The 14,098-nt window shown below is 45.2% G+C and overlaps 2 protein-coding genes and 1 pseudogene across 3 annotated transcripts in view; 1 reads left to right on the forward strand and 2 right to left on the reverse strand.

Annotated features, from left to right (window-relative positions):
• Nucleotides 1-14,098, forward strand: part of LOC310799937 (uncharacterized protein) — a 407,560-nt gene that overhangs the window by 298,821 nt on the left and 94,641 nt on the right. The window lies entirely within an intron of this gene.
• Nucleotides 164-9,635, reverse strand: LOC310800228 (ectonucleoside triphosphate diphosphohydrolase 3-like; the record flags this gene model as incomplete). Its single annotated transcript, XM_083662813.1, has 6 exons — nt 164-352; nt 3,822-3,959; nt 6,189-6,299; nt 6,399-6,668; nt 8,521-8,748; nt 9,606-9,635. The coding sequence occupies 6 exons, from the start codon at nt 9,633-9,635 to the stop codon at nt 164-166; spliced, it is 966 nt and encodes a 321-aa protein (XP_083518939.1).
• Nucleotides 9,678-14,098, reverse strand: part of LOC310800229 (phosphoinositide 3-kinase regulatory subunit 4-like) — a 28,714-nt pseudogene continuing 24,293 nt past the window's right edge. Inside the window, exon 11 of the transcript in view lies at nt 9,678-9,859. The product of the transcript in view is annotated as a phosphoinositide 3-kinase regulatory subunit 4-like (transcript). The remainder of the gene's footprint in view (nt 9,860-14,098) is intronic.

Consider the following 14,098-nt stretch of genomic DNA (forward strand, 5'->3'; position numbering starts at 1 on the left):
CTCAAAAAAGATATGAACATTCATGATTAACTTTCCATTGGAGAACCTGGTCACATGTTACTGTAGCGCCTCCCGGCTACAGCGGTGGTCGAGGCTTACAATGACAGGCCCCGGTCCCTTTTGTGAGTGTTGTAGCTGCTTTGACCTCTGACCTCTGACCACTTCAGTAGCAGGTGCGAACGAGGAGGATGCAGAGGAAGACGACGGTGATGATGGTGAGAGCGGAGAAGAGGAAGATGAGGCCGGAGAAGACGGGTCCCGCCATGGGGAGGATCGTCTTCGCCTCGGACGGGATCATGTTGGACATGCCCAGCATGTAGCCCAGGGCCCAGCCTACACTGGTGTCCTTCACCTGGAGAGGAGGGGACGGACGAGGAGAGGAGAGGAGAGATGGGGAGGGGAGGGGAGAGGAGAGGAGAGGAGAGGAGAGGAGAGGAGGGGAGAGGAGAGGAGAGGAGAGGAGAGGAGGGGAGGGGAGAGGAGAGGAGAGGAGGGGAGAGGAGAGGAGGGGAGGGGAGAGGAGAGGAGAGGAGAGGAGGGGAGGGGAGAGGAGAGGAGGGGAGGGGAGAGGAGAGGAGAGGAGAGGAGGGGAGGGGAGAGGAGAGGAGGGGAGGGGAGAGAGGAGAGGAGAGGAGAGAGGAGGGGAGAGGAGAGGAGAGGAGAGGAGAGGAGGGGAGAGGAGGGGAGGGGAGAGGAGAGGAGAGGAGGGGAGGGGAGAGGAGAGGAGGGGAGAGAGGAGAGGAGAGAGGAGAGGAGAGGAGAGGAGAGGAGAGGAGAGGAGAGGAGAGGAGAGGAGAGGAGAGGAGAGGAGAGGAGGGGAGGGGAGAGAAAAGAGGAAGATTCACTTTTGTCATTTTGTTCTACAGATTTCCCACACCTTCTTAAAGATGAAAACATCCTTCTCAATATACTTTCTACAGGTGCTACTTTATTCCTTCAAAAGTTGCAGCTGTCATAAGATTGTGTTGCAAAATTGATTTCTCTGCTGTTGACAACATGTGATATTATTGTAAGTCGCTTTGGATAAAAGCGTCTGCGTGCCAAATGACGTAATGTCATGAAATTCAAGGACTTTCCAGTCCAAATTCCCTTCAATTCAACGACCCGACGCGGCATCGTTTGAGACACGGATCAAAGTGACTGTTAGAAACACTTTGGATTTCCCCTGAAGTCAACAGTGTCAAAACAGGCCTGTCGTGACAAACTGAACCGATCCCCGGGGCCGTACGTGACACAGAACAGACGTCTGGTTTCTCTGTAGTACAGTGTGTCTGCTTTGTAACGTCCTCTTAAAGGAGCTATATCCATGTGTCCCGCTCCAGATCCCCCCAGAGGCATGAGCGGGCACAGCAGCACAGATCCCCCCAGAGGCAGGAGCGGGCACAGCAGCACAGATCCCCCCAGAGGCAGGAGCGGGCACAGCAGCACAGATCCCCCCCAGAGGCAGGAGCGGGCACAGCAGCACAGTGTCTGGCTTGTTGGCAGCTTGTGGAATGTGGGGGGATAGCCCCAGGCCCAGTGAGGGAAGCCCCTTGTTTTCAATGAATGAGTCATAAAGGGTCATTATAATCACGTGCTATTTGGAAACAGTGACTGAATAATGTAATAAAGTAATGGACTGAATGTCAGCCTGGGAATCTCCTTCTACTGAGGGACCACCATTGTTGAAAGAGCCTCGGTGTCCCCAGGGTGCAGGCATGGAATAAATCACTCTGGCATCGACTTTTTTTGTCTGTTAGATGATGAGTATGAGAGGCATCCGTCTCTGCATGCATAGCTCCCAATGTGCGGTCTAATCCGCTTAGCACGGGGAGCAAATCAACTCTCAATAACTGTCAAACTATTCATCATTCATCTGGTTTGACAGTTATTGAGAGTTGATTTGAGTTAATGAGTTATTAATTTGAGTTAGTGTGGACCAGTGATGTCACTGGTCCATACTTTAACACTCAATAACTGTCAAATTAAATGACAGACTTTCAAAACCGTTTACAGTTTTCTGATATACTACTGATGTTCTAATGATACAAAGCTGGTTGAAAATGGGCGGAGTGTTCCTTTAATGTGCTGCAATGTGTCAGCCCAAGGACAGCCCTTCAAAACCTATTGTCATATTGATGTATTTTCTCATATTATTCTCTCACTCTTTGTCTAATGTGAGAGCTTTTGTTGCAACAATAGAGAATACATGATAGAGCATGCAGCAGATAGAATAGAGTAGCACGGTGTCTAATGGGAAGAAATTATCTTTGATTTCTGTCTTCTTCTCCCTCTTAAAGACTTCGTATAGAGAGCCAAAGTCACGCCTACTTCCTGCTTCAGCATACAAACCAAAATATCAATGTCGGTGAACAGCGAAATACTTTTTTTTTTAATACTGTTGGCATTGTGCCATGAAGTACACATGTGATTTTTCCTCAATGGGAACTTACCCCCCCAGATATGTGACAAAATGGCATGCTGCTTGATAAAAAATAAAAATAAAAATAAAAGAAGCAGAAGAGTGTCTCCTCTTGTCTCACTACACTCTTTGGCTGTGTTCAGAACATTGTTTGGTTCAGACTGGAAAAATAAACTGGAAACGGCGCCATGACACTTTTCCCCGCATAGAGGAAAAAACACATTATATCAGAGTGTATCAGAGATAGAGTACGTTATGAATATAGCCACATTATACACAACTAACCAACGCTCGTCGTCCATATGGAAACAGTGTTACTCGAAATGGCTAAAAGTTATATCAATTTGGTCATTCAGTGGCGTTTTACTGCCATGTAACATAACTAACTAGCCGCTAACATTAGCCACAGTAGGCGATTACCCACGATGCCTTGCGCTGTTAAAGGGCTTGTGCTACAAACGGGTCCATTGGAGTGAATCGAGATGTTGCAACTCTCCTGGCGTGAACTACAGTAATAATAACATGGAGGCCGTGACATAACAGACAGCCACATTTGGGACATTTTGGTTGGAGGCAAAAAAAAAGCAGGTTTGAACCCATAGAGGGCACTTTGCTGCCTGAAAATGATACACTTTGTACAATTGTAACAGATTGGTCTTAAATGTGGAGATTTTGACCAGAACCCTTCACATACCACACCAAAAGCTTAAAAGCTGAAGAAAAAGTGTTTTGCATGTCAAGAAAGCTGCAGTTTGTCGTAAAACGCAAACGTAACATTTTCTCTCGTCTTGCACAATATAGGTCACACCAACACCGACATGGCCTAGCGGGAGAGAGAGAGAGACTATGACTTCACTTGAACTGATTTATAACTTATAGTGCAACCGTTTTATGACAAACTGCGACTTTCTTGACTTACAAAGCTATCTTTTAAATGGAAAAACCATGTAAGGGTTAGGGTGGTGAACGGCGAGAGACAATCATTTTTTTATCTCGTTTGAATTAATTCAAACGAGATAAAAAAAATGATTGTCTCTCGCCGTTCACAACCACTCATATTTTATTTTTATTTTTTTATTTTTTTACATACGTGCACTGCCAAGAGTAGCGGCAGCATTACTGTATAAACCAGAGACCAGACTATATCAAAAACATAAACACACAGTGGCGTCTTTCATGCAGGCTAGCAAGCGAAACTGCCGTCTGTCTGACCACAGACTGTAGAAAGAGACGCAGGATAGCCAAGCGAATGTGATTGGATAAACGTTTGACGCTATAGGCCAATCACAGGCAGAGAGGGTGCCTCCAGCCTTCGCCATCATCCGAAAAAAAAATATCGCGTACCGCAAGGCGTGTGACTTTGGCTCTCTATTGCCGCTCAGATACAACAGTGTCTACCATCTTTCCTTTTTTGACCCACCTCTCTTTGGAAGTAGATGTTTCTCCAGGTCTCTTTGTCGAACTTGTATCCGTCCGCCAGCAGGGTGAACACATAGTGACCAGAGTAGCAGTACGTCTTGAGGAATCGCTCAGAGATCCAACGCTTCTCTTCCTTCAGCTGCAAGACAGAAGAAACAAAGATCAGAGTCTGAGGTGCATGTTCATGTGATGGAAGTTCTCTGTCACTTAAGAGACTTGGAGGAAAGAGTTGTCTTTGATTGCTTGCAAACAGACCCGATATTCACCCACCCCAAAGTGTATGAAGCAAAAGGCGCATAACAGCAGTTCTAGAGCCCTTAATTGAAGATATGATATCATGCTTTGTACATGATCAAATAGAATGGTAAAGTTCCAGAGATAAGGATTTTCTTGTGCTAACGAGGACCAATTAATTTAGCCACTAGCAGCTATCTTTCTCCAGGTCAGGTCAGGTCCAAAGTATGACCTGAACTGCTTTGCAAAATCACACAGAGAGATGAGATCATATAACAGAGAATAGAGTCAGGGATAGAATATTAATATTAGTATAATTTCCTCCACAGTTGAGTGAAGTGAATGTGAAATGCAGAAATAAAAATGACAGACAGTAGGGGTGTCACGATACACTAATTTCACGATACGATACGATACACAATATTGGGTTCACGATAACGATACGATATTTTAACAATATTTTTTTTAACAAAACTAAATAATTTTTATGTATTTATTTATCATTTATTTAACCATGCGAGTCCCGTTGAAATCGAAACCTCTTTTCAAGGGAGCCCTGGGAAAATGCTGGAAAAATAGTCTTTCATTTGAAATATACACAAAATACAAAACAAATGCTGTTTTTGGAAATTGTTATTATAATAACTAGAAAACAACATGGAAGATAATGCTTCTCTTGCAATAGAATGTGTCACACTGTCACAAACTAAATGTTTGTTGCATGGTGAAAGAAAAATAAAGTATACAATCTATTTCTTAAATAACTCATGCTCAATGGTCCCAAAACTTATGTAATCTTATGTATCCCTTGAGCTGTTTTGCCATGCCAGTAGTAGTCTACCCCCTCACTCATGCGTGTTGATTCTGCTAAATTTGTTCTATTATTAGTCAGGAGCAAAAACCATTTTTCCTTTTTTTTTTTTTTTTTTACGATATTTTTTTCTGACGATATCGATATCGTGACGTTTCGATATCGCGACACCCCTAGCAGACAGACAAGTTGCTGTGACAACAAGCCCAAACTGAGTCATGCCTGTGGCTGTTTGTGCCTGTCAACATGGCTGTTGGCCGTGTTGACAGCAGTTTCAGCAGTTCCCATGTCTTCATCTGTAATTATTACCATTAGACTATTCCTTGGAAACAGCGGCCACTACAGGTCATGGGGAGGTAATTCTGCAGTAGTGTCAAAGATGTTATTGTTAGAGAACGACTCTAACCTTGCAAGGCATGCTGGATTTGCACGAGCTCATGAGACTAGTCAGCTAGCATGGAAACAGCGGCCACTACATTTTAAGATTTTACCAGGTATACATACAATTTACTACTTAAAACTAACGAGTAGGGGGGGTGTAAAAGCGCTCGCCTAGCGGAGACCAGGATTCAATTCCCGGTAGCGGTACTTCCGGCTTGGTCAGACGTTCCTACAGACACAATTGGCCGTGTCTGCGGGTGGGAAGCCGGTGGGGTGGTACTGGTGTCTCCTGGGAGTCCTGGTCGCTGCTGGTCGATCGGGGTGCCTGGTGGGACGTGGGGGGGGCGGAATAGCATGATCCTCTCAAACTCCTCACTGCCAGGTGAAAAGAAGCAGCTGGCGACTGCACATGTTGCGCCGCAGTGAGCAGGTGCTAGTCTACAACTCTCCCCAGATCGGTAGAGGAGGTGGAGCAATGACCCGGGACAGCATGGGGGATTTAATGCGGCATTATTGGAGCAAAAAGACTGCACAGTTGTGAGTTGGCCAAATACAATTTGAGAAAAAATGGGAGAAAACAATTATATAATAAATAAGCAAATAAATAAATAAATAAATAAATAAATAAATAAATAAATAAATAAATAAAATGACTCATTATACAACTACTGGTAAAAAAAAGCCATGTTTCTGCCTGTATAGCATATTACTCAGTAATTACCAGGCAATGAGCAGTCTATCAGTGTTGTAAGTACCGTTATTGCAGACAAAAGAACCACTAGACTAGACCTTACAATACAATTACTGGTAAAAAAAACACTTGTATTACTCCGTAATGACCAGTCATTGTAAAGCTATTCCTAGTTATTACATCTATTTTACTCTTCAATCTGCCCCCTTCCTTTGCACTGTAGCAGCAGCAGGCAAATTTGAGAAACGTACAACTGTCCAGTGTGTGTGGCAGAATTCCTTCACTGCAGCCTCGAATCCCTCCAGCTCTGAGGTTCTGTTCATCCCCAGAGCCCTGGCAGTGAAGAAGAATCCAGCATATGCCTTGAGGGGACAACAGACAGAGTTGTAGTTCATTATTATGAATGCACCCTATACAGTATATGTCTGTGTGTGCGTGCAGCTTGTGTCACAGTGGGTTACCATAAACTCCCCAGTGACGGGTGGCTGCTCGATGCCATTGAAGGAGCAGTTAGTAACTGCTCCAGAGCAATTCGTGAAGTCAAACAGGGACTTGACGACGCTCCGGCACTTGTCCGAGTCCGGAGCCCCCACCATGAAGATGTCTTGGTCTGGGTTGTAGTTGGCTGGCTTCTCTGTGCACTGCGTTTCGTAGATGAACGAGGCCTTTACGGTGATGTTGAAGCCCTCCGCGTAGCACGGGTTGGGAACGTAGGTGGGGTCCTGCGATGCCTGGAGGGTTAAGAGCAGGTGGAGAAGGGGAGATGAAAGGCAAGGACCCAACACAGACACATATCAATGTTAATTACTGTTACAATTACATTTTTATAATGAGAACTAGCGGACTTTACAGATAAGTTAAAAAGAAATCTATTATTGCACACAATCAGGCGCGGACTGCATAATCGGGCACGTCGGGCAAATGCCCGGTGGCCTGGCCTGGCCTGAATTTTTTTTTTTTTTTTTTTGGTGCCCACAGTCAGGCCACTCACTGAACAGCAGGCCAGGTGCCGCCTACTGGTTTACTAGTGGTTTTATTACTTTATTCAGGGTTAAAGTGGGTGCATCTCATTGTAAAATTGGACTCGGCCCAAATTGGGTTTCAAACAGCCCAAATTGTGCTTCAAACGGCCCAAATCTGGCTACAAACGACCCAAATTGGGCTTCAAACGGCCCAATCTGGCTTCAAATGGCCCAAATTGGGCTTCAAACGGCCCAAATTGGGCTTCAAACGGCCCAAATTTTTTGCCGCCGCCCTTCGGACGCGCGTCGGCCCGTATCGGCCTGGCCTGCTTGGTATCTAATGCCCGGCCTGAATTATGATCCCAGACCGCCCCTAATATCACAATTTATTTTTCTACCCACGATACATATCGTCACACCTGGCATTAACATGTGTTTTCTGTGATCAGATTGCGATCAGGTTGTGTTTTATCACTTGAAGGTGTAAACACCCCCAAAACGCATTGAAGATGGATTGCAATCTGATCGGCCAAACCACCTCCGGAGGTGGTCAGGGATGCATTGTGTACACATTGAACACAAGTGTAAATGCAATGTGTCCTCTCAATCTGGATACAGCAACTTTATGCGGATTGAATGAATTTACAGTCCCAGTTAGACAGGCATTAAATTAGATATGAGTTCCAGTTTTATGGGGGGGGGGGGGGGAGTTCAGCTGAGTTTAAGAGGAGGTAGTTTGTGTGTGTGTGTGTGTGTGTGTGTGTGTGTGTGTGTGTGTGTGTGTGTGTGTGTGTGTGTGTGTGGGGGGGGGGGGGGGGGTTGTTGGTGAGGTCCTTGGTGGAAGGGGTTTCCGGGCCTTGTTGGTGAGGCTTGTTGGTGAGGCTGATTGGGAAGAAGCTGGTCTTGTGGCGGGTGGTTCTGGTCTTGGCAGACCTCAGTCTCTTGCCGTGGGGGAGTGTCTTAAAGAGTTTGTGGCCAGGGTGGGAGGGGTCAGCCATGATCTTGCGAGACCGCTTCAGTGTCCTGGCTGCGTGCAGGTCCTGGAGGGATGGCAGGTTGCATCCGATTATCTTCTCAGCGCAGCGGATGATGCGCTGAAGTCTGTTGATGTCTTTGAGAGTGGCAGCAGCATACCAGACGGTGATGGAGGAGGTGAGGATGGACTCAACGATGGAAGTGCACCATCGTGGCCTTTGGCCTACGGCCTTTAGCATGCGCAAGCAGTGCTGCACTTTTACACGCATAACATATTCTCATAGCATCTCTCCCTCTAATTACTATGAGCTTCAAGTTAGTATTTTCTTACAAGCTACCAGAGATACACTAATGAATTTTCTCCCAGCCGAGCTGGATGATCAATATCCTTAACGACATAATGCATCCTTGACTGGTCTCCCTTTGCCAGTTAGCAGCTCAAGGACAGATTATATAGAGACATAGTGAATCCTTGAGAGATCCCGTCTGTGCACACACACACACACACACACACACACACACACACACACACACACACACACACACACACACACACACACACACACACACACACACACACACACACACACACACACACACACACACACACACACACACACACACACCAAAGACAAGCTGTGTGCACCTTGACTATTTTGTCCAGAACCTTCTTCTCGACCTCGTTCTTGCCGTAGCAGAGGAAACTGTGTGTGTAGACGTTGTAAGGATAGCCGTACAGTTTGACCGGCATGTAGTCGGTCCCTGTGGCCCCGTCTGTGACCGCAAAGGCGATCTGTGTGGACGCCCCGCCGAGGTCCATGGACCCCACTGTCTTTGCCCCGTCAGGACGGACATAGGCGTTCCACAGGTTCTTCTGCAAACACAATGGAAGAAGGACAACTTTTGCAGACCTTTTATTATGGTGGCCTACAAACTGCTGATATAACACAAATTCACATTTTACAATAGAGATTATGAATAGAGATGTTAATTCCCCCCCCCCCCCCCCCCCCCCCGATTTTTTTATCCCCCATTAGTGCTAATTTAATTTATTTATCCTGGTTGCTGCTCCACCCTCTGCCAATCTGGGGAGAGACGAAACTGGCTCCATGCTTCCTCCGAGACATGGGCAGTTAGCCAGCTGACAGGGGAAGCTTCACCGGTAGGACATAGCACGTGGGAGGTTCGCGCTATTCCAACCAGTTCCCCTCCCTCTGAACAGGCGCCCTTAACGACCAGAGGAGGAACCACACTAGCAACCAGGATATTGCATGTTTTTGGTGAAGGGGGTTCCTATATGAAGGAAACCCCCGGGAGGCACGGGGAGAACATGCAAACTCCACACAGAAAGGCCGCTTTTGACGACCCCACCCGGGCGGTGGGCACTCAAGGACATGCGGACGGGCACGCATTCCTTCAGCGCTCACAGCGTCCCAGGTGGGAATCGAACCCAGGACCTTCGAGCTTGTGAGGCGACAGCGCTTACCACTGCACCACCGTACCCCCTCATGTTTGTTGTTGTTGATGGTCCGAGTGAAATGTTATATGGTCTCTCTGGATTCTAAATATAGCTGAATCACTTTGTTTGAAGTAAACTATTTTTAGAAGCATTTTGCGAAACGTCTACAGAAAAATGGCTAGTGGTTCAAATAATAATAATAATGGTTTGTGACGTTGGTACTCTATGACAAGAGGCAGGTAACAGCAAGTTGACTATTTTAACAAGTTTACTAGTTTAACACGTTTACTCGCTGACTTCATGGATTCCAGCATTAGGGTGATGTTGTTCACTTTGAAACAGCCCTACTTACCAATGTCTTGGAGGAACTCGTAGATGTGTGGTTTCTGCAGGAGACCCAGCTGGCACATGCAGGTGAGAGCGTTCAGAGCTTTGTAGATGACAAACTCCTCTGCGTCACTCAGGCCCTGCTGCAGCAGAGGCTTCAGGATGGACGAGCTCTGCCAGCCTACGTAGGCCGCCACACCTGCATTACATTACATTACAGTCATTTAGCACATTTTAGCACCGCCACACCTGCATTACATTACATTACATTACATTACATTACGTCATTTAGCACATTTTATCAACAGTAGTGAAATCAACTGTGCAACACAGTCTATGACAGCTAAAGCTGTGTTCACACCGAGATATTTATTTTTCTCTCTGTCGCTCGATTCAACCCTTTGGAATCGCTCTGTTTAAATCGCTCATCAACAGGCACAATAATTGACGGACATCTTTGGGCTATAACGTTATGCAATGTCATGATGATATTTGTCCACTATGAGCCACCGTAGTTGTTTACAAGCTAAGCCTGTCAGCGTGCCCCTAACGCGAGCTCTATACCGGTAGTACAGACTTCACTTCATGTCAGCTGTCAGCCTGTCAATCAGCTGTCAATGCGGTTTGTTGCCACACAATAAACCAGCGGTTTGTTCCCAAGCCAGTGTGATCCTTGACTCACTCTCACACGGCAGCCAATCAGCGTTGAACAGCGAGCGACTGATGCCAGCGTAATTTCGCTCGAGTTGGGATATTTCATCTCGGGCGCGACGAGCGTATTTTCTCCCTATCGCTCTGTCTCTGTCGCTCGGACGCCCGGCGATTTTTCTCCCGGGCGAATATACGCTCAATCCGCTCGTTTGCATTGACTTTGTATGTAAACTCGATGCCAGCGAAAAACTTTAATAGGTCGGTGTGAACGCAGCTAAGGCTGTTTTAAAGGAATACAGTAGCATTTGTAGAAAGTAGTTTGAGAGAAGGAATAATTAACATTAGGTTTTTTTTAGAAGAAGAACAGGAAGAAAGATGTTAGTTCATGTTAATGTTAGCCTGCGCCTAGACTCAGCCCTCAGTCTTAATCCGTTTCACTCCTGTAAGACTGAGAATATTACTATTTAAATCTTTGCATAACGTTAGGTGGCGCTGTTGGAAGCCTTGCATCGGAGAACCAATCATGAGTGTTGTGTGCGGGCCTGCTTTCTGGAAGCAGTGACGCTCATGCAGAACCAGTGTCTCGCAAAACATCGCCGCGTTTGCGGAGAAACATATGAATCACTTAGAAACAAACATAACCTGTTAATAGGACGTGTTTCATCCGGCCCCGGCGGCTAGAGGTCTTTTCCCCAGCGATAAGCCAGACTCCCGAGGCTAACGTTACAGAGCCTGCTGATGACTCACAGTAGCAAGCGGACCACTTCCGGGTAGGAAACATTATTGTAAAATAAACAACAGCTATAAATTTTGTTTGGAGCATATCAGCTTCATGCTCTGTGTTAGGACTATGATAAATGGCATTGCCGCTACCAAATAAAATTCTAATAACAAATGTAGGCATGTCTGCTGCCGGCCGTTCTCGCCGGGCTCGGACAGACAGTTTCTGACAGTGAAATTCCCAGACGTTTGGTGGCGCAGCTCACCAAACGTCTGGGAGCCGAGACTAGCCTGCGCCACACAAACCACACCAAACACCAGCACAGAGGAGACAGGATTACTGCCAACTGTGCTTTTAGTGGGGCAGTAAAGCAGAACAATTTTGCAGTACAACTCTAAAGCCTTTATACCCAAGGTTCCTCATTTCAGGGTTTTCTTGCCCAAGGTGCAGCGTAGGGCTGTTCGATTTTGCCTAAAACTAAAATTGACGATTGTTTCTCTCAAAACTCGATTTTGATTTAGATTTTTTCATACTATATATCTAAACATTTGTTGCTCTGCAGAGCTCTTTTTTCCCTTTTTTTTCCACAAGTGACAATTTACGCTTTTACTCTGAAGGCAGAACAACCGACCTTCCTGTTTTAGCTTACCGCTGCTATGCCTAACTTCCCTGGCTGTTGCTTGCTAATCTGCAGTCACTTGACACTGGTGGATTTGATCGAGCACTCTGTGCTCTGTTGGAGGGATACTCTTGGTTCGATGACTCTTGCCTGTAGCGTGTGCCTCCGTGACATCATTATATTAGCAGTGTCTAAGCGACCACCCGTGCTCAGAGTTATATCTGTACTAGAATAACACAAAGTCACAACAGGTATGCGGGGAACTGCGCTAGCAGTTAGGGGGAAATTCAGACACACAGGGTGAGTCAGCTGAGGCTGGTAACTTACAACCATGAAGCAGCAGCAGCAGAATCTATCAGTACTCGGTGGCCTCACGTGTTGTTTTGTTGTTATGTGAACTATAAAGGCAACATTTAATCAACCGGTGATAACGTCTGTGTTCGTGTGCGCGCGTGAGTGTGTTGTGGCAATCGTTATCTTGTAGGCTACAGCCCGCAGTGCAACAAGCTGCGCTCAGTGCTCACACTCTGTGCTTTTTGGTCGGAGGTGTTGAAATAAGTTAATTGCGCTGCTGTCTTTAGTAGCCAGTATCACAGCCTCTAGAGAGACTTTACAGCAGGGAGAATGGACAAGTAGCAGCATGCGTACATGAGAGAGAGCCGCCCCGCGTAACATAATTACCCTAGCTAATCGATTTTACGATTTTCATTTTTGTAACATCGTCCTAACTAATTAATTCGATTACGATTCAAAATCGATCTATCTAGTGCAGCGGCTTCAAATTTGTTATGCATTGTTATTTTAATGCAGCTTTATAAACTATAAAAGTACAAGTAACGTTAACTTCATAACCCAAACAATTTAAGACCTGGCAAAATCGTACTTAAAACATTTTACATGGTAAATACAGTTGAATTTTGGTATTTTTCAACCTACCGGTACTTTTTTTTTTTTTAATTAACGAAGTAATATGAACAGAAATCTTTTTGAAATTGGTGCAGTATTGACCAAGATGACTTCAGTTCAGCCACTTTTCACACATGCCTCTACTAGGGGTGGTGCCGATACCACTAAATCTGCCATGAGACGATTTCAATACGATTCGATTCAGGGGCGCTGCGATCGATATTAGACCATATGTGTTCATTTATATCTGAGAGGAGCGAATATCTTCTCCCTCTTTTTCTTGCTGCCATGGCTCTTTCATTGTTTGTATGTGGATTAGGGATGTTCATCAATTATCGAAAATCGATAATTGATCGTTAAGGATTGGAATCGATCCTGTGGCATTTGGATCGATTTTTTAATTATAAAAAAAAAAAAAAAAAAAATTGGACTATGTTTGGGTGGAATTCGTTCCTCCTCGCCCCACTCCATTGCACAGCCGACTAACGTGAGGTGGAGCTTCATATAGTCTCTAGTTTTCTGGCAGGGCACGGGCCTTTGTGCCAACAAAACTGTTTTAAACATGGGGAATTCACACCGGCATGCGCCGGGGACAGCAGAGTGTTGGAGAGGAGACACATTGAAATAAAGAGTTCATTGAGGAGAACACGTTGTCTTTCGTATTTTCTGCCATAGGCATTCATTTTGTAAAAAAAAAAAAAAAAAAATATTGAAAAATTTCTAAGTATTAATATGATCGATAATCGATAATTGATCGTTAATTTTCACCGATTATCGATTTTGGAAAATTTTGAAAATGAACATCCCTAATGTGGATAGAGGTGCGCTTGGGGGGAAATGGTGACAGACGTGGCGTTGAATTTCAAAATAAAATAATAGAAATAATGTTTATTTCTTATGGCGTCATGTGCGATTTGTATCAGTGCTGTTCATCGATGCTATTTGTTCGTTGATCATTGAATCGATGCATCGATGCAGATCATTGGCATTCTGGGGAGGATGCCCAGAAACTGTCCAGAAACTGCTTGAGGGTTAAAATTAGGGCTGTGGCGATTCACTTATCTCCCGATTCGATACTATCACGATTCTTGGGTGCCGATTCAATTTATATTGCGATTCTTAAGTATTGCGATTCTACGATTATTGCGATTCGATATTACGATTTATTGCGATTTTTCTTTTTTTTTTCCAGTTTGTTTGCTTTTTTACACTAGATTAGAACATGGGAAAAGTTGAATCATACACTAGAGACTGTATATTATATATCATGAGTAGGGCTGGGCGATATAGTTAAAAACAGGGGCGGACTAGGATCATAATTCAGGCCGGGCATTAGATACCAAGCAGGCCAGGCCGATATGGGCCGATGCGTGTGAAATTTGGGCCGTTTGAAGCCCAATTTGGGCCGTTTGAAGCCAGATTTGGGCCGTTTGAAGTCCAATTTTACAATGAGATGCACCCACTTTAACCCTGAAGTGTAATTATTACTTCAGACTAACTGATAAAGTAATAAAACCACTAGTAAACCAGTAGGCGGCGCC

The sequence above is a fragment of the Poromitra crassiceps genome (genome assembly GCF_964638095.1).
Source record: "Poromitra crassiceps genome assembly, chromosome: 29".
Taxonomy (NCBI): domain Eukaryota; kingdom Metazoa; phylum Chordata; class Actinopteri; order Beryciformes; family Melamphaidae; genus Poromitra; species Poromitra crassiceps.